The sequence below is a fragment of the Carassius carassius genome, chromosome 39, assembly GCF_963082965.1.
Source record: "Carassius carassius chromosome 39, fCarCar2.1, whole genome shotgun sequence".
NCBI classification, from domain to species: domain Eukaryota; kingdom Metazoa; phylum Chordata; class Actinopteri; order Cypriniformes; family Cyprinidae; genus Carassius; species Carassius carassius.
The window spans coordinates 2,210,988-2,231,249 of record NC_081793.1 but is presented as its reverse complement, the minus strand read 5'-3'; the positions used below and the strand labels follow the sequence as shown (position 1 = coordinate 2,231,249).

The window sequence follows — 20,262 nt, the reverse complement described above, 5'->3', positions numbered from 1 at the left end:
TTAAACAAAAACAGTACAAAAAACACTAATAACAATAAAAAAAGAACTAATTTAATATACATTTAACAACTTCCTTGCAGATGTGTAGACATCTGTTTGCTCTGATATTCATGTCAGTTTCTTTTCCCAGGATGCAAAGCAGTGCGTACCATTTGAGAACTAAGTTGAGCCACTCTGATAAAGCAGCCACCCAGAGCACAGCGATGCCAGTCCGTCTGTGTGTGTGGAACACGAGAGGAAACACCAGCAGCACTGCAGCCTTCGGGTCTCCCAGATGAGAAGCGATCAGCCACAAACCCTCGCAGCTCCTCGATCTCCGCTGGAGCTCCTCCGCCATCTCAACGCCCTGGCGGTATATGTTCTCCATTACAGGAAGATGAATAAACGACAAGCAGTGAAATTAAGATCATACAGCTAATAGATACATTAAACTAAAGCGCCAGCAGGAGGCTAGTAATCTGTCTGTCAGCTGTGTTTTGCAAACTTCAACGTTACTGCTAATACGGGGGCCGCAGTGGGACAAACTTCACTAAAACGCATATTTTAAAAGATATCCCTTGAATGTAGACGTAACTTTTCGTAACATTTGGGACCTGTAGTTGCAAACTAGACTTTTACCGCAAACATTTTATAAGTTCACGCTTATTTAATTTGTACATATTCAAAGAATAATGTTAGAGATGGTGCTGCAATAATAAATTGGGGTCGGTAGATATATGATATATCCACAGTATATGTGATAAATGTACTGATGTAAATAAATAAGTTGATGCTGAATATTTTTATTGATCCCCCCAACCCCCAACTCTCTCATTTTGCAATGACTTTAATTTAATAAATGTAATTTTATTAATAATTTTATTTATTTTGCGAGTTTGAAATTTTATTCACAAGTCAAAACCAGCTAAAAAAATAAAAAACCATGATCAAGATGCGCTTTAATTAAACCCTTTCAAGCATCAAAACAAAATAATGAAAAAATAATAATTAAAAAAAAAATTTTTCGTGTCTTTTTTTTTTTTTTTTATTGAACACAGAACAAATAGAAAGAAAGAATAAACTGGTCCTTTTCCTGTCACCTGACGTGCCTCTGCGTCGTCACGCTGTCACGCCGTCGCATGCGTTTACGTAAAGCTCGCGCTCCGGTTTCCCTGGCGGAGAAGATGGCGGCTCCGGGACCGGGGGAGTATTTCAGTGTCGGGAGCCATGTCTCTTGCCTCACCTGTTTAGGCCAACGTTTACAGGGAGAAGTGGTGGCTTTCGATTACCCGTCCAAGATGTTGACTTTGAGTATCCTTTATGTGCGTTTAAACGACCGCACTGTGAGCTGAGGCTCCGCTCGAGCGTGTTTATGTGGCCTCATTCAAAGGCTATTCTTGCTTCATTTACTCTCTGTGTTGTCCGTTTGGTTTTTGCTTGGCTTCTTTTGTTCTAAGTTTGATTTGATGTGGGTTCACTTTGGAGAAGTGTTGTTTGTAGTTAGCGTATTGAATTAGCATGTCCTCGGCTTCAGACAGCATTAGCATGCTCGCTAAGCTAACGTCTTTTCAGCACCAGTAATGGCAGCACTCACAGGACACATCACAAGATATGAATTATATAGGAAATTATGTGTTATTTAGGAAAAATACGCCAGGCTGAGTAGTATCAGCACCTTGGGTTTCTCATTATACGTGAGGGATCTAGCTGTACTGTTCTCAGATCAGTTATATCAGACTCCCGAGTTTTTACTATTGCTGTACAAATACGCGAGTTTGTGAATACTGTGATTGGAAAAACGATGAGCCAATTTCTTATCAATATATAATGGAAAACATATCGTAAAAAGGTTCCTTGCATAAAAATGAATTTGCTAATATTTTCTTTGAAGTACTGCCTATGTAAAATGTAAGACTTTAAGTCTGTAATCTATTTATAAAAGTAAAAATGGCACGTTTTGTATCATGTTTAATACATCAGGCTTTTATTGCTCTGATAGTATGATGAGAATGTGAGAATATTAAGCAAACAAGCGAGGAGGAAAAACACCTGTTTAATTCAGAGGCTCAAACTGAGCAAAAATATGCAATTTGGTGGAGATGTTGATATTTATATGACAAAAAAGTAAATGAAAGTCTGATGCTGCTTGTAATGTGGATCAGTGAGATCTTTATCACAGTATAACAGACTGACTATATATAAAATTATATAAATATCAGTTATTTTTTTTATTTTATTTTATTTTTTTTGTATGGATAGTGATGTAAACTTTGAGTCCAGTAAATTTTAATGTCAAATTATTTTTAGGATTACCACCCAAAAAAAAGAAAAAAGATTGAATTGCAAAAAGACATGTGAGCCACAACCTGAAAGTGGACTTTCATACTAAAAAACACTGTTGAAGGAAGGCATGTAGATTGTGCAACATGTTTCTGAGCAATGTTTTCATCATTTGGATCATTTAGTTGCTTTAGAGATCCATGGACAATATATTAGCGTATGCTTTGTTTTAAGGATTGAATGGCTAAGCAGCTGTGTTTTTCTGGTGTCTACAAAGATGGAGTCTGAAGTTTACTTGTTCATCATGATTAATGAATTAGTCTGCTTTCACACATGCGGTTGACCTTCATATATCTAGAAATCCCAGTTAAGTGTGACCTTTGATGGTTTGATTCTTTGTCGTATTCAGCCTGTGATTTGTCACTTTTTTTCCCCCTCTTATTTTTTGCAGACTTGCTCAACCAGTTACTCATATTGGTTTCATTTTCTATATTGACTCTTTACTCATTTTGTGTCTGGGCCTTACATTTTTTTTTTTATTTATTTTAATTTGTGGCATGATCTCATCTTGATGTCTTAGTTTGGTTTCTCCTTAACCCTTCACCTCCCAGAATGCCCTTCCTCCAGCGGTAAGCCCAACCTCAGTGACGTCATCTTGGTTAACTTAGCCTATGTTTCAGATGTGGATGTTATTAACGACCACACAGAGACTCCTCCTCCTCTAGCATCCTTGAACATTAGCAAGGTAAGCTCACATTTTATGCTTAAATCATATTGAGAACAGAAGAGTGGTCATAAGGGTTTAAATATGGATATGTTTCTTACAAGAACAAATTATTAAAAACATCAGATTAGTGTTGGGCAATTGGTCATTTTTCAAATCGTCATATCGTCAGGCCATGAGATCGACAATACACGATATTATCGTGCATGTGTGGAGCAAGAGAGAGACTCTTTGTTCTTGTCATAGCAGAACTATTTGGTGTTTTAAACCGCGCAGGTGCGCGTGCGAGAGAGAGAGCCTATGGAATCACTAATAATCAAAAAAAAATAGTTTAAAACCTACTGACTTATTTAACTAACATTTAAATATATAAATACTGTATTTTAGGGCTGAAACGATTCCTCGAGTAACTCGATTACAAAAAATGATCGAGGCAAATTCCTCTGCCTCGAAGCCTCTTTTAATTTAAGTTTCACGTCAGGTTCTTTCGCAATGATTTTTTTTTATGTGACAATGCGTTTACGTCACCCACAAAGCGGAAGGAGACACAAGCGCCAATCGCATACTGCAATCACATACTGCAAGGAGTCCGCAGTGTTTTGATTTGAGGGCATGGGCAAACGTAAAGAGAACGTTGTGGCGTGTGTCCATTGCAAGATAGAGCTGGCATACTACAACTAGGGCCCTATGATTTCAGCGATGCAGAAAACGAGGAGGGAATCGTGGAATCCAGTCATAAAAACGGAATTTACAGTGTAACGCGGAATGGCGCGGAATTTGCCAAATTTTGAATGAATTAATCAAAAATAGGTCATTGCACTTAAATCAAATCACGATATGGACTAATATCTGTAAATAGCCCGAACAGTCTATTTAAATATGAATCCTGCATGTTCTGCATGTCTGTGTTAATGAATGGAGCAGAAGCGCGATTTCCTTTATCAGCGCGGTGACACACTGGATGCCTAAGCGTCTCAGCTGCATGGCGTGTCCGTTTTTAATTTGGCTCCCATGTTAACAAGTTAGAGCTTGCAGACTCCCTGCGTGAGACGCGCAAATGCGTGTATGGTAGAAATAGAACCGATGCCTATTTTTCACACGACACGCACGCGTGTTGGAAGTGTTTTCAGGCAAAATAGAATAGGAAAATGTTTGTCATTTTGTACATACATATATATTAATTCATGACATTTTGATGTTTGAAAGTCTATAGGTTGACATAAATTCAGATATAAATGTAATTAAAAAATTAATAAATAATTATCGATTTTCAAATATTGCACCTGTCAAACATAGTCTATTTTGCCGTCAATACTGTTGACGGTGTCCTTTGAGTAGGCTTTATATTTATGTTCAACATGAAGGTGTAGGTGTGTAAAAAAAAAAAGTTGAAATTGTTGTCATGAAGACAAGAGCCTGGTCTGTCGGCGGCCTCCCTCTATGTCACCCACAGCAGCAACAGCGCGCCAGGCAAGATTCTGGTGCCATGCAGCCAGTGTGTCACCAGCACACACTGAAGCGCGTGTGAAGCTCGTGTTAATTTCAACGTCTGCTGTCTCACTAAATAAGGACGTGAACACATGAACAACATCTACAGAACTGCTCTGACAGTCACTTCATGAGCATTTGACCGTTTGATTTAAGTAAAACTAACACATCACATACACAAAACTGTAAAGGTACGTCAACCCGTCAAAATAAAAGTCCAGCGTCCTGACATTTTATCCTACCCGTCAGATTTTCCTACCCGGCTTTACTGCGCATGCGCACATCAATATCGCGTCAATATAATTAAGCAAAAACACATTTTATCCGATTACTCGATGGAATTTTTTGGTAGAATACTCGATTACTAAAATATTCGATAGCTACAGCCCTACTGTATTTAAAACAGCTAGTTCATATATAGTTGGACGCAACTGTCATATTTCACATCCTGTGACAATCCTGCTGCATCTGCGCAAGGACGAAATCAGTCTAAATATCAACGGTGAAAATCAATAGTAGATTTCAACAGTTTAACACTAATATTAGACATAAACGAACATGTTAAATATAAAGTACTGAAAACACTTAAAGGGTTAATTCGCCCAATTTGCAAAATTATGTCATTTATAACTCACCCTCATGTCGTTCCAAACCCGTAAGACCTCCGTTCATCTTCAGAACACAGTTTAAGATATTTTAGATTTAGTCCGAGAGCTCTCAGTCCCTCCATTGAAGCTGTGTGTACAGTCTACTGTCCATGTCCAGAAAGGTAAGAAAAACATCATCAAAGTAGTCCATGTGACATCAGAGGGTCAGTTAGAATATTTTGGAACATTGAAAATACATTTTGGTCCAAAAATAGCAAAAACTATGACTTTATTCAGCATTGTCTTCTCTTCCGTGTCTGTTGTGAGACAGTTCAAAACAAAGCAGTTTGTGATATCCGGTTCGCGAACAAATCACTCGATGTAACCGGATCTTTTTGAAACAGTTCACCAAATCGAACTGAATCGTTTTAAACGGTTCGCGTCTCCAATACGCATTAATCCACAAATGACTTAAGCTGTTAACTTTTTTAATGTGGCTGACACTCCCTCTGAGTCAGAATAAACCAATATCCCGGAGTAATTCATTTACTCAAACAGTACACTGACTGAACTGAAGATAAACACCGAGCCAGATAACGAACAATAGACTGACTCGTTCTCGAGTCAAGAACCGGTTCTGTCAGAAGCGTCCGATTCGAGAACCTAGGAGCTGATGATACTGCGCATGTGTGATTCAGCATGAAGCAGACCGACTCACAGAGCGTCTGAACTGAACTGATTCTTTTGGTGATTGATTCTGAACTGATTCTGTGCTAATGTTATGAGCCCAGGTAAACCGAAGGCTTGCAATCATCGCCAACGACGCCATTACGTCGAGCGCAAAAGAACCGGTGAACCGTTTTCTTCAACCGGTTTATTGAATCGAACTGTCAAAAAGAACTACTGGTGATTCGAACGAGTCATTATCTGGTTTGGCTCGGTGTTCATCTCTCTCTTCACAGCAGTTCAGTCAGTGTACTGTTTGAGTAAATGAATTACTCCGGGATATTGGTTTGTTTTAACTCAGAGGAAGTGTCAGCCACATTAAAAAAGTTAACAGCTTAAGTCATTTGTGGATTAATGCGTGTTGGAGACGTGAACCGTTTAAAACGATTCAGTTCGATTTGGTGAACTGGTTAAAAAAGATCCGGTTACATCGAGTGATTCATTCGCGAACCGAATATCACAAACTGCTTTGTTTTGAACTTTCTCATAACAGACCCGGAAGAGAAGACAATGCTGAATAAAGTCGTATTTTTTGCTATTTTTGCACCAAAATGTATTTTCGATGCTTCAAAATATTCTAACTGACCCTCTGATGTCACCTGGACTACTTTGATTATGTTTTTCTTACCTTTCTGGACATGGACAGTAGACTGTACAGTCGTGGCCAAAAGTTTTGAGAATTACATAAATATTGGAAATTGGAAAAGTTGTTGCTTAAGTTTTTATAATAGCAATTTGCATATACTCCAGAATGTTATGAAGAGTGATCAGATTTATTGCATAGTCCTTCTTTGCCATGAAATTAACTTAATCCCAAAAAAACCTTTCCACTGCATTTCATTGCTGTCATTAAAGGACCTGCTGAGATCATTTCAGTAATCGTCTTGTTAACTCCGGTGAGAATGTTGACGAGCACAAGGCTGGAGATCATTATGTCAGGCTGATTGGGTTAGAATGGCAGACTTGACATGTTAAAAGGAGGGTGATGCTTGAAATCATTGTTCTTCCATTGTTAACCATGGTGACCTGCAAAGAAACGCGTGCAGCCATCATTGCGTTGCATAAAAATGGCTTCACAGGCAAGGATATTGTGGCTACTAAGATTGCACCTAAATCAACAATTTATAGGATCATCAAGAACTTCAAGGAAAGAGGTTCAATTCTTGTAAAGAAGGCTTCAGGGCGTCCAAGAAAGTCCAGCAAGCGCCAGGATGGTCTCCTAAAGAGGATTCAGCTGCGGGATCGGAGTGCCACCAGTGCAGAGCTTGCTCAGGAATGGCAGCAGGCAGGTGTGAGCGCATCTGCACGCACAGTGAGGACAAGACTTTTGGAAGATGGCCTGGTGTCAAGAAGGGCAGCAAAGAAGCCACTTCTCTCCAAAAGAAACATCAGGGACAGATTGATCTTCTGCAGAAAGTATAGTAAATGGACTGCTGAGGACTGGGGCAAAGTCATATTCTCAGATGAAGCCCCTTTCCGATTGTTTGGGGCATCTGGAAAAAGGCTTGTCCGGAGAAGAAAAGGTGAGCGCTACCATCAGTCCTGTGTCATGCCAACAGTAAAGCATCCTGACACCATTCATGTGTGGGGTTGCTTCTCATCCAAGGGAGTGGGCTCACTCACAATTCTGCCCAAAAACACAGCCATGAATAAAGAATGGTACCAAAACACCCTCCAACAGCAACTTCTCCCAACAATCCAACAACAGTTTGGTGAAGAACAATGCATTTTCCAGCACGATGGAGCACCGTGCCATAAGGCAAAAGTGAGAACTAAGTGGCTCGGGGACCAGAATGTTGAAATTTTGGGTCCATGGCCTGGAAACTCCCCAGATCTTAATCCCATTGAGAACTTGTGGTCAATCCTCAAGAGGCGGGTGGACAAACAAAAACCCACTAATTCTGACAAACTCCAAGAAGTGATTATGAAAGAATGGGTTGCTATCAGTCAGGATTTGGCCCAGAAGTTGATCGAGAGCATGCCCAGTCGAATTGCAGAGGTCCTGAAAAAGAAAGGGCCAACACTGCAAATACTGACTCTTTGCATAAATGTCATGTAATTGTCGAAAAAAGCCTTTGAAACGTATGAAGTGCTTGTAATTATATTTCAGTACATCACAGAAACAACTGAAACAAAGATCTAAAAGCAGTTTAGCAGCAAACCTTTTGAAAACTAATATTTATGTAATTCTCAAAACATTTGGCCACGACTGTACACACAGTTTCAATGGAGGGACTGAGAGCTCTCTGACTAAATCTAAAATATCTTAAACTGTGTTCCAAAAATAAACGGAGGTCTTACGGGTTTGGAACAACATGAGTTGTTAATGACATAATTTTGCAAATTGGGCGAACTAACCCTTTAAGTTCATATATTTGGAGTAAAGCAAACTCCGTGAGGGCTTGTTTAAAATATTACACATATATAGGCCGTTCAGATTACTTGTTAAAGTGCAATGAAAAACCATATATATGCAGACGATGTACGTCTGTTTGTGGATGGAGACTCCTTCACCGGCTACAGGCGCTAATCCTCGTGTGTGTGTGTGTGTGTGTGTGTGTGTGTGTGAGAAATGCGGTGCTGAAGTAAAATAGCTGGGCAGTTTGATAGCATAAAAATAATATAAAAGACAAAAATAATTATAATTTAATACATTAATAGGAGAATGAGCTTAATATAGTCTTGACTATCGACAGAGACATCTGCTATCGTCGATACACAATACTATCGTCTATCGGCACAACTCTACTTCACATATCATGTACCAGATGTATTATTTGCCAGCACATGTTCAAGATGGAGAAGATCTGACAGTTTGTTTTGCCGTGTTTTTTTCCACAGCTTGCCAGTCGGGCCAGGACAGAAAAGGAAGACAAGTTGTCCCAAGCCTATGCAATCAGTGCTGGGGTGTCTGTCGAGGGCCAGCAATTATTCCAGACTATACACAAAACGTAAGATTTCCCCAGTTTTACATACATTGTGAAACCAAATGCATTGATGAACACTTTTGGCTGAAGTTTAAAGCATGTGAGATGAAGGCAGATCTGTATCCTAGAAACAGTTCTCTTCCACCAGGACCTGAGTTTTGTTTTGGAAAACTGGGGGAATTCCCCCTTTCAGATACTACTAAAATGAATTCACATTGAAGTTGTTCAGATAGTTATATCAGTAATTCTCAGGTACAGAAATGCCAAAAAAAACAGAATAATCTGTGTAACTTTAAAATAACACTGCTTAGTCTTTGATGCATAAATAAACAGCAGCAGGTTTATTTAGGGTGCTGTCTCTTTAAGACCTCATGCACCGATCTAACACAAGTTTTGTTTCTCAACTGGTTGCATTCACTTAATAGCTTATGTACAGACAATGTTTAGTATAAATCCACCGTTTACGTGAATACTCATCAAGACCGGCATTTTGACCTGTCTACATTCAACAAAGTGGTCCGCCATGATGATTGAATTAAAGCACAAGGTTTCAATAAACGCAATCAGTTACTGAGAAATCAAGCCTGAACATTGAAGCGTAAAGTGTGTTTCTGTGTTTGATCATGTTCGATGTTGTTGCTCACAGCGGCTGTTTGTTTGATCTCTTTGTTTTCCAGCATCAAAGACTGTAAATGGCAGGAGAAGAACATCATTGTTATGGATGACGTCGTAATCTCGCCACCATACCAGGTGGAGAACTGCAAAGGCAAAGAGGGAAGTGCTCTAAGTCATATACGCAAAATTGTGAGTATCACGCAGTATCTTTCAATAGAGTAGTATAGTTTTCATATCAGCAGTGTTACTCCTCCTCCAGTGGCATCCATAGGTCAATGGCCAATATTAAAACTAAAGGTAGCAGTCATTTTTAAGATATATTGAATCTCTGACTGTTAACATCTGATTTATGTACCTGGAACTGGCTGTATTTTCACTAACTTGTAACTTGCAGCAGAACCATGCATCGCTCGTTTATATTTCTACATGGCTCCTGTGATACAACTCTGATTGGCCATTTAGTGGCCTGTTATTGATACAAGCACAACTGCTAACGGAGCACTCAAGTGGCTACTGTGAGTCACGTTGAGGTCATTAAAATGTCAAATTAATATTTTGCGTTCAATTATTTACTTGTCTGGCAGGCATGATAAGTGGGAAAATTACATATTGTAGTCTTTATTACCTTTTGCAAAATAATCTGCTGACTGTGTTTTAAGAGAGACATCTATAAAATGTCTCATCACTTGTGTTTATTTTGTTCAATGTCTATATAGTTTTAAAAGGAGATCTTGGGCAGAATGATGAATCAGGTACTTCTTCATAAGGATAATTACATGGTGAAATTAGAGTGTCGCTCTCTCTGCCTGTCATCTCATTTTGTATACAACTATTTATTTGTATTTGCAATTATACAATTATTTTTAAATTTTAGATTAGTTATAATTGTTTGATTAAAGCCTACGGATTAATCAATGGTTAGTCGATTAATCGTTGCAATAAATATTAATTGATAATCTAAATAATTGTTTGTTGCAGCACTACTGTATATTGAGATATGCATTATGTATTCCTTTTATATCTGACTTAACCTGTCGGAGGATTCATATTTAATCTGTTTGAATAAATCTGTCAGGAAAATTGAAGCAAAAACTGAATTATAAAAAAAAAACTTAATCTTATGTGCCGTATCTTTTTTTTTCTTTTTGCCTATTTGTCTCTGTAATAGGCTGTTTGTACAGTGAATCGATGGATAAGGGCCTGATGGTGATTCCTTGTATTCAGCTCTCACTTACTGTGACTTGCTTGTCTCTCTCTTGTCAGGTTGAGAAACATTTTAAAGATGTGGAAAGCCAGAAGTCGATGCAGCGTACACAAGCACAGCAAACACAGAAGGACTCGTCTTTATCCTCCTGAGTCGAGGGGGTATGGCTCATCTGGGGAGGGCACCACGGGCATCAAGGGCCTAACAGCTGGTCGAAACCAGCTCTCTTCTCCCCCTCGAAGTCCGAGGGAGGATGCACCAAGGGCCAAGGGTCTGGAAGATCAACAAAAGAAAAAAAAAGTTTTAAGAAAAAAAATGTGAGAGTGAAAAGAATTCATTCTAAATTAGACTTTATAAAGATAATTTAAAACACCAACCATAGTTTCTTTGACTAAATTACAGTGTCTTACCCCCTCTCTGCCCCCTTCTCCCTCCTCCTGATTCATCTGAATTAGCTTTACATATTTTCTTCTCTCTTCCTTCGACTATTATTCCATTTTGTCAAAAAAAGAAAAAAACAAACCAGTCAGAAAAGCTTGTTAGCTTTTTCTTTTTATGCTTTTTTTTTTCTTTCTTTTGGCTGTTTGTGTTCTACAATTGTCTGTCTGTTCTGTATTTTAAACAAAATGTGACTTCAGATGCCACACGTTACAAAGGACATTTTCTAAAATAAAAGTAACAATTCTGACTGTTATGCTGCACTTTCAATTGCTTTTTCAAAAACTCTGAACACTGCATGCTTTCAAAAGGGGTAAAAAAAAAAAAAAAGGAAAAGAGGTTTGGTGTAAATGCTAAAACACTGTTTTATAGTTTCTAATCAAATAATGTTTGATTTGTTTTGTGAAAACCACATTAGTTAAACTTCCTATGAGGAGCTCCTTAGATTAACAACAGATATGCGGCTGTTCTCTATAGCATGCGTGGAATAGCTGGATAACCTGCTTTCTTCAAACCAGTATACCGCAATGCAGTGACATTGCATCTGTAATGTGATATGTAAACCAAAAGTAAAATAATGGCAAGTTAAATGTGCCATCATGAGCACATTTGCTCTTACTCTTAAAGTCATGGCTTTACATGTTGCATGCATTGCAAAGAATAAATGCTTCTCCAGTAAACATCCTTAAATCAAGATATTTACTTAAGAGATCTTATCTTTATATCTTATATATATATAATGTATATGTATATATGAATTTAAAAATCTTTTGGAGATTGTGTTTTCAAAGCATTACTAATACAAATTGTGTGCTCCTTAGACATTTAAAAATATCGGTTTTAAAAAGTCTTAAATTTACCTTCATAAAACCTGGAAAAACACTGTCGTTTTGTTTCCCATAATATTTTTAATTATTTTTATATAGTAGACGTGTAGATTATAATCTGGCGTACTGCTTTTGCCAAAAGCAAGCACTTATTCTCTAGTGCTATCGTTCTTCCTGGAGTCATTTTAGAAATCGGAAAAGAAATGTAATTCTAGAGGCCTGTGTAATTAGAATAAGGTTTAATGGTCACATATCTAAAATATCTTCAGCTACAGACTGCTGATAGCCTTTGAGTTAATTACACAGTTTCAATGAATTATGTACCACTGCTATGAAGGGTTTTGACTTTCCTTGACCCCAGTGTGAAAAGGGCTTGAATAATTAAGGAACACTGGAACCGGTTTCCATCTCTAAAAATACCACAATGTAGTACACGTCAAAGATGGTGTTGGACGTTCCTTGAGGTTTCTGTTGAGATCTTTAGAGGAGCGCGTATGCTTAAATGTAAGACTATACGTTCTGCTTCTAAACTGATGAACCGTTCAATGAAATATTCAGTATGTACCAAGTACTCTTGTTTCGTGAGTGCTGCAGTGTGCTTTGACGATAAATCAAGTCAGTGTCATAGAGACTTAAAAGCAGGACTGGATGTGAGATACTCTCCATCCAGGTGCAGAATTTAAAGTGTTTGTTTCTTTTTAAATGCTGAAGCAAGAACCAAGGATGCAGGTGTAGTGTAGTATTATTCAGTTTTCAATTTGGGGTAGAAATCTGATGGGATTTGTTGAGGAAATATGACTGAGGCATGTTTCTGCTCAACCAGTGAATTAATATTCGTCAAGACCGACTTGTGGTAAGTACTATTAGAGCTGTTATTTCTATATTACTATAAGCACCTATTAATGCCTTCACAGAAATTCTATGCACATCTGTCCAGGAAGAAAGATGACCAACATAAAAGCAAAAACTCTTATTCTGACTGTGACATTATAAACGGATTAAAGGATTTAGAGCTCTTTATATAATTTGACTTCTCATGCCAAGCCACAAATCCTTATAGATCTCAGACTGCAAGCTGTTTCAAAAATGCATCATAAATGCACCAAATATACCAGTTGACTCTCCTTCTTTTCAGCTCAACTTGATGGTTCTGCACTGGGACGAACAAGACCAGTGTCTTGGTTAATCTAGAACATCTACAACCATTTATTTTGAATGGAGACTCTTTGAGCTATTGAAGATGCTCTGCATCATATTATTACTCTTCACTTTCCTCATCGTTGGGAGCTCGAAGCTCTGCCCTCATCAGTGTTCTTGCTACGACGCATCTGAGCTGGTGGACTGTCGATCCCGAGGGTTCACTCACATTCCCCACAGTATTCCACATGGAACATGGCTCCTGGACCTCAGTGGGAATAAGTTGTCGGAGTTGAGGAGTACCTCCTTTGCTGGGATATGGGTTCTCCGGGTCCTTCTGCTTTCACAAAGCAACATGCAGGTGGTGCATTCTAAGGTGCGTTCAGTTTTGCAAATTTATTTTTCCACCTTTAAGGTTCTTTATTGGCCTTAATGGCTCCAGAAACAAGCCTTTTCATCCATGGAATCTTTCCATTGCACAAAAGTTTATTTTCTAGTGGAAAATGGTGCTTTAGATTACTGGTTACTGAAAGGTTTTTGGGGAACCCAAAATGCCTCTTCAACACTCTTAAAAATAAAGGTTCCAGTATGGGGTTTTGACAAAAATACCATAGAATAAAAATTTTGGGTTCCTCAAAGATCCTTTAAGTCAATGGCTATAAAAATAACTTTTTATTTTCTTAGTGTGAAGAACTTTTTGATGAGTTAGCTATTTGATAAGGGAGTTATCTATTCAAAATGTATCCCCCTACTCCCCTGTTTGGTCATTAAATTGCAGCTTTACAGGATCATTAGCTGAACGTGCCTTGTTTGCGTTCCAGGCTCTTTCCTCTCTGACCTTCCTGGAAAAGTTGGATCTGGCTTACAACGAGCTCCGTGTCCTTCCTCCAGATTTCTGTCAAGGGTTAACCGCTCTTAAAGATCTCAAACTTTCCCACAATGCTCTGGAACGCCTCGAGTCTCACTCTTTGGAGGACCTAGAAAGTCTGGAGAGGTTAGATCTCAGTCACAACCACATTCAGGTTATCGAAGTTGGGGCATTTCGTGGACTTACCATGCTAAGGCATCTTAACCTTGCATGGAATCAGCTGACAGTCCTCCAAGGCGGATTGCTCACCATGCAACAGAGTCTTGGAGTTCTTCTCTTGAACCACAACAATATCTCCAAGATTGAAACGGACGCTCTGGCCCCCTTACAAACCCTGACCATTCTGAACTTAGAAGCCAACCAGCTGAGGAGCCTGAAGTTCAAGACGTTCTTGAACCTTCAGACGCCCAGCACGCATCTGCAGATGTCGGAGAACCCTTGGATGTGTGACTGTGAACTTCATCGCGTCTTCACTAAGATACTCCATGTCAGACATCTCCACGTGGACGATTACATGAATATCACGTGCCATTCTCCGTACTTACTGGCCGGAGCATCTCTGGGTTTGATGCACAGTCAGCTGTGTATCGCAGAAACAGCCACTGTCCTGGTGATTACCGCAACTGTGATGGTCACTGTGGTGGCCGCCTTGGTTATGGCAGAACGCAAGCGCAAGAATCAACAAATGAACCTGGAAAAACAAGGAAATGATCCTATGCCTTGGGAGTCTCGCAAATGAAGAAACTCAGCAGCTGATAGCTATACAGGCTTATCTTATTTTACACAACAGGTCTTCATTTTTGTGCATGTAGTACTCACTTCAACATGAAATCAAAACTTACTTTCCCAATACATGTTCCTAGTCTTATTTTGAATGGACATTCCTCATCAAAATATAAGAGTGCTGCAGGGATGATGCATTTTTTTAGGCCAAAACCTACAAACAAGCATTTCAGCACTTTTGGCTCATTTGTCCTGAAAGTTTTTTTGTTGTTGTTGTTTGTTGGTTAAATGCCTTAAATAGAAAAAGCAGTAATAACCCCTTCTGACTTTAAAAAATGTGGTTGATAACAAGTGCTTAAATCGGTCTTCAGAGGCTGTCTTGTCTTGGACATTAAACATCATCCCAGTGAACAGGTAAACTGTTAACTTTTACAGACTTGTTTTATTAGTGTGCCCTTGCAAACTATTTAAACTCAAACTTTTACAGAATTCCTATTTGTTTGTTTTTTAACACAGACTGAAAAATTAGTCAGAAGCTCAATGCAGGGATGTTGACGTCATGTGACTGTGCTGTGGTTTGTTTATATCCAGGTCTAGCTTTCTGCTGATTGTATTTAGGCTTCAAAATTAATGAAAGTTGTTCATTTTTTGAAGATTATCATGCAGAACAAAAAGTGCATGAATCCTAACATTTTGTTTGTAAAAGAGTTTATTTTTTGCAATAATCAAAAGCCAGTGGAAAAATCCTATTGGATTTTTTGATGAGGTAACCATGTTGTCCTACAAAGATATGGCCTCACTGCAGCACTCTAACTTACATAATCAATATGGATATTTTCCTTGCTCTGAAAAATGTTGCATTACTTGTTTTTGAACATCCCTTGATCTTGCTAATTGTAGAAAACCTGCTAACGTAAATTAGAGTTGTCAGTACTCAAGTGTTGGGCAGTGACCTCAAGATGAATAATGCATGAAAAGCCACAGAGTAGCTTTGTTTACTTTTTGCAACTCAATACCTGGAGCACCAACCTGACCTTTGGGGACGGCCTGTAATTTCTGTTTTACTTTAAATATACATAAGTGGATTCTAGTAAATAATGCAGTATTTTGTTCTTTGATGTTCTGAACCATCATTTTCTTGTTGACCAATTTATTTGCCGAATCATTCAGAGAACTAACACTTTAAACTTTTGCTTAAGTATAAGTTTTGTGTACTTGGAGTGATATTTAATAAAAATCTATTTACTCTATCCGTCCATATGTCCATCCATGTTTACACATCCATGCATGCATCTGTCTGTCCGTTCATCCATCCGTCTGTTCGTCTATCCATCCATCCATCTAAAAATGTCATGCAATAATCAAAAGATTTTGTAGGTTCCTTACAAAACATTTTTAATAGTGATGCTCTTATAGAAGGCATAAAAGGAATGCAAACTAAATACAAGCAGCAAAAGCTGCAATGGCATTTTAAATGTCGGTAACATGGGGGGAAAAAAATCCCACATTACTATATAGTTTAAGAACATCAAAACTGACAAAAATGTGTTTCTAAACTACCCTTAATTCACCATTCAACTTTAATTTTAACATTTAGGACTCCTAGACGTTCTTAATCTTTAAATAATGCATTAAAAATGGAAACAAACGTAATGTAAACAGTCTTTTGAAGACTTGGTGCTTGCAGATTCCAGAGCAAGCTGGGAACTGTATCCTCGATACCTTCACCTCTGTCAGTTTCAGAACATTATCCTCTTTATCTTCAGCAAAGGTTCCCATGAGACACATGCTTGTCTGAAGCACTGCCCGTACAGAGCTGTTGTCATATCCCTGTATCTTTAGCTGTCTGTGGCGAGAATAAGCACCGCTCCGAAGATGCCGACGTTCTGCCCGATGAGCTTGATCTGGTTCCAGAACTCCACGTGGCAGGTGCGGTGCCAATAACCGATGTTACCGTCAATGAACAGCACAACCAAAGGTAACAGAACGGCTAGGATCTGGGATGCCACTCGCACGTAGTAGCCCGAGAGGTAAGAGAGCGCTAGCACCCCAAACACAAGCACCAGGAGCTGGACCGTGATCTCACCTCCAGGAATGTGGTCCAGGTAGGCCAGCCGGTCTTCCTTACTGTGCTGTAGCGAGTAAACCTGGAGGGGAGATAGTGTACAAAGTCTACACTATCATATTTCATATGGACATTTCTTATTTTTGCAGAGACAACTGTTGCACACAATCTGCATGTAATGTAATGTTTATATGTTAATCTCTCAATCATCATTTTATTGCATTGCAATTATGTTTTGCTCAGAAAACTATGCATTAAATGTCCTCTTAGAAATTAAGAGATAAAGAGTGACAACTGAAGTTTAAATAGTTTTTAATGTAAGCAGTCTGCTGTAGTGTTATAAAGATCTCATTGATTTATATTGCAAGCATTAGAATTTCATCTTACGTTTTGGCCATGCATCTATATATACAAATATCAGCATCTGCACCAAATTGCATATTTTTTGCTCACTTTTGGCCACTTATATATATATATATATATATATATATATATATATATATATATATATATATATATATATATATATAAACGTTTGCATGTGTTTTATGTTTTGTAAAAGGTAAAAACAACATTCAGAGGCCCAAAGTGAGCGAAAAATATGCTATATAAATATATATCCTTTGTGTAACCGTTAATCAAAATTGGAAAATGTCATTTCATATATCAGCCTGTAGCTATTAAGCCTTAATAATGACAAAATAAGTTTATTAGTAAAGGTTTAATTTGTTTTTAATTGAATTACTAATGCTTATTTCACTGTACATTAAAGTAGTGATTAATTGAAGTGTTATATATTCTTAGTTAATTGCATACATATAAAAGTGACTCTTTTAAATACTATATTACAACATTTTTATTTCTATGGCTTTTCCAGGCCTGCAAACCACCATATTATAATTCCCTAATATTCCTAGGTTTTCCATAACTCTGGGGATGAGACGACAGCACGGTCTGATCTGTTTCTGTGAGACTAGCAGTGATGAACTCACCATGCATATCAAGTAGATCCCCAGGAAGACCTGTCCGGTGGACTGCAGCGAGCGTGTGCGAGGTTTCTGTCTGTAAACCTCTCCTGCTCCACTGGCCAGCACCAGAAAGCCTCCAATGATGGCCATGGCTCTGGAGTACATCCTCACCTGCGGCGGTTATGAATACATACAGTACATAGAAGATGAACGCTGTGGCTGGTCTCACATGAATCTAAACTGTTTACACTTCCTCAAAACAGAATCGAATTACAAGCAATGGAGGACTGACATTCCAAGCTTCCTTTGACCTCTGTATTATGATCAAAGAGAGATATTACTGCAGTTATATAACAATATATTGCAGATGGCTAATCCCTTGGGTGGACTTGATATGAAAAATGGATTTGCGTGAGCAGTCAAAGACACAGTAAAAAGGAAAACCAACAAAAGCAGGACAACAACTAAATGTGTAATTTTTTCAAATTCGAAGAATAATTTCCATGTTAGAAACCATAACATATTAATCAATGGTGTTTTGAGGTCCGACTATGTGGTTTTTTTTTTTAAAGGCCAAAACCTGGACACAAGCATTTTAGTGATTCTGGCTCCGTCTTCCTGAAATCAATGGGTTTAAACAATTATTTTTAAAATTATTAAAATATAAGGTCTGTGGTGAACAAGTTTTATTCTACGACATAAATCGTGTAAACAGTCGTACTTGTGCAAGCTATTCTAACTCAAACTTTCAAGGAAATTGTATTTAAATACAGATTGAAAGAGTTTCATAGAAATTAAAGCAGTCATAAACTGAGAAATCACAACAGCCTTGACCTTTTGACATGTAAGAGGTCGGCGTACTATAAAAACATCCTGTAAGCTTCAGAACTAAAACGGTCTCATTAGTCTAAAAACAGCTTCTATTGAAGCCAATCTGCCAAAACCACAGGTTGTGGAATGTGACACTTTATGATGTAATAGTGTGGCTAAACCCCGCCTCCGCAGAAGAAAAACCAACCCTGTCTGTTTAGCCCCGCCCACCGGTTCTACATCACATTAATAAAAACAGTATGACCCCTTTAAAGTCATGCATCCTTGGTATAGGTCAATTATAGACTATGTTTAGATTTGTTTTACAACTTCTGTGATGGATTTAAGCTGTTTTCTTTTTTCCTGCAATCATTTAAAATCCAATACAAAGAATACTAAGCACAGAAACTACTTCTGCAGTTGTTTGGCACCACAATAACACAGATATAACACTTCAACAATACAAGTTATACAAAAATGATTCCTTATGTTCAGATGAAGCCACACTGAATGTTTTTACCTTCAGCCAGTCTGCATAATGGACCTGTCCGCCAACATAAGACACGTATGTGCTGAGGGCCAGATGAATGGCAGCGGCCAGAGCAAACCATCTTCTCTTCACCCCAAACGACATGAAGCTGGCACACAACACTGCAGCCCCTAAATCTAAATACAGGTAAGGCACCTGGATGTCTGGCTTCCTAAAAAGATCAGAAACATTCATTTCATTATGGATGTTCTATTGTGCATGTCCCATGTGTTTATACTGTGCTCCTGCACGCATTCCGTTGGGGTTCACGTACCGTTTCACATCCGCTCGCTCCGCGAACAGCATCAACATGCAGAAGCAGTTCCAGAAGCCGAACCGAGTCAGGATAAAAGCTCCGAACTGAGAGAAAAATCTCAGCGCTTTTTTGCGAGTTGCAGCAGCCATGGCTCAGGATGGCGGAAGTAAGTATCATCTCCTTCCTAGGGATCGTGAATGAATCGCTGTCCTGAATCGAATCTTTTGAACAAATCAGTAGAGCGATTCGTCTTCGAGCTGCTGTCGTAGATGTCAATGAATATCAGTATAGTTTAAATACAAATTACACTTAGGTGACAATTTTTTGTTTTCATTTTCTTTCGGAATGCAGATGTTTAACATAGTACAACTTATGCATAATAATAATAATAATAAAATAAACAGAAAAACATAGAAAGTGTAAATAATATAAATATAAACATATTTAAAAATGCTTATATTTTGTTATTCAAAGATTCTAATGTGTCTATATTTCAGTCAACAAAACCATAAATTTGCGTTTTATTTGTTAGTAAACTTGCATTAATGTGAAATTTGCCGCTTTTCTTCCTCTTTGCAATATTTAATAAAGCCAAAAAGTAATATTTTTATACATTGCTGTATCTAACGCTACAGTATAACTGAATAAGTACAATGTGAGGATAATAAGGTTCCAATAACACTGGCAAAGTAAAAATGTATCTTTGGAAGATTTCATCAGCACATTGCAACGTGGACATACATACGTCGTGACGTAGGTATCATAAATCAATTATCTGAATTGGTTCCTTGAAACGGACTGTTCAAAAGAACCGATTTGCGGAAATGACTCTACTGTCCATCACTGCGCCTTTCATGAACACAGGAAACTTTTTGGAAAATGTTAACCCTTGCTACTTGATACTAAACACTGTATATTACACCTTAAAGAGACTTTGTTAATCTCTTCATGTGGAACAATGAGATCCGAATCCCCCATTACGCTGCATTCAATTAATTAATTATTTAAATTACTTATTTGAAAGTTGAAGCAGAAATAAATATAAAACAACTTAAAATTTAAACAATAAAAATAGACAAATAAAATTTAGTCATACTACTGTGATTGTGAT

General features: G+C 38.1%; 4 protein-coding genes and 1 long non-coding RNA gene across 5 annotated transcripts in view; 2 read left to right on the top strand and 3 right to left on the bottom strand.

Moving 5' to 3' along the window:
* The window catches only part of g6pc3 (glucose-6-phosphatase catalytic subunit 3), a 5,986-nt gene extending 5,483 nt beyond the window's left edge, over window positions 1-503 (bottom strand). Inside the window, exon 1 of the mRNA XM_059530168.1 lies at window positions 150-503. Coding sequence (XP_059386151.1) covers window positions 150-367 — 218 coding nt within the window. The 5' untranslated portion in view covers window positions 368-503. The remainder of the gene's footprint in view (window positions 1-149) is intronic.
* Window positions 504-1,113: 610 nt separating this feature from the next.
* Window positions 1,114-11,222, top strand: lsm12b (LSM12 homolog b). Its single transcript, XM_059530386.1, has 5 exons — window positions 1,114-1,290; window positions 2,871-3,004; window positions 8,626-8,735; window positions 9,389-9,515; window positions 10,590-11,222. Exons 1-5 carry the CDS (start codon window positions 1,119-1,121, stop codon window positions 10,680-10,682), a joined length of 636 nt encoding a protein of 211 aa, XP_059386369.1. The 5' UTR covers window positions 1,114-1,118; the 3' UTR covers window positions 10,683-11,222.
* On the bottom strand, window positions 2,518-2,927 carry LOC132121198 (uncharacterized). Its single transcript, XR_009426250.1, has 2 exons — window positions 2,684-2,927; window positions 2,518-2,653 (listed from the first exon to the last, which is right to left on the bottom strand). It is a non-coding gene; the product is annotated as an uncharacterized LOC132121198 (long non-coding RNA).
* A 1,150-nt stretch (window positions 11,223-12,372) lies between the features above and the next one.
* On the top strand, window positions 12,373-14,799 carry LOC132120948 (slit homolog 2 protein). Its single transcript, XM_059530165.1, has 2 exons — window positions 12,373-13,308; window positions 13,754-14,799. The coding sequence occupies exons 1-2, from the start codon at window positions 13,036-13,038 to the stop codon at window positions 14,537-14,539; spliced, it is 1,059 nt and encodes a 352-aa protein (XP_059386148.1). The 5' UTR covers window positions 12,373-13,035; the 3' UTR covers window positions 14,540-14,799.
* A 1,093-nt stretch (window positions 14,800-15,892) lies between these two features.
* tmem101 (transmembrane protein 101) lies at window positions 15,893-19,353 on the bottom strand. Its single transcript, XM_059530385.1, has 4 exons — window positions 19,170-19,353; window positions 18,887-19,067; window positions 17,581-17,727; window positions 15,893-16,670 (listed from the first exon to the last, which is right to left on the bottom strand). Exons 1-4 carry the CDS (start codon window positions 19,298-19,300, stop codon window positions 16,362-16,364), a joined length of 768 nt encoding a protein of 255 aa, XP_059386368.1. The 5' UTR covers window positions 19,301-19,353; the 3' UTR covers window positions 15,893-16,361.
* Window positions 19,354-20,262: the final 909 nt, after the last annotated feature.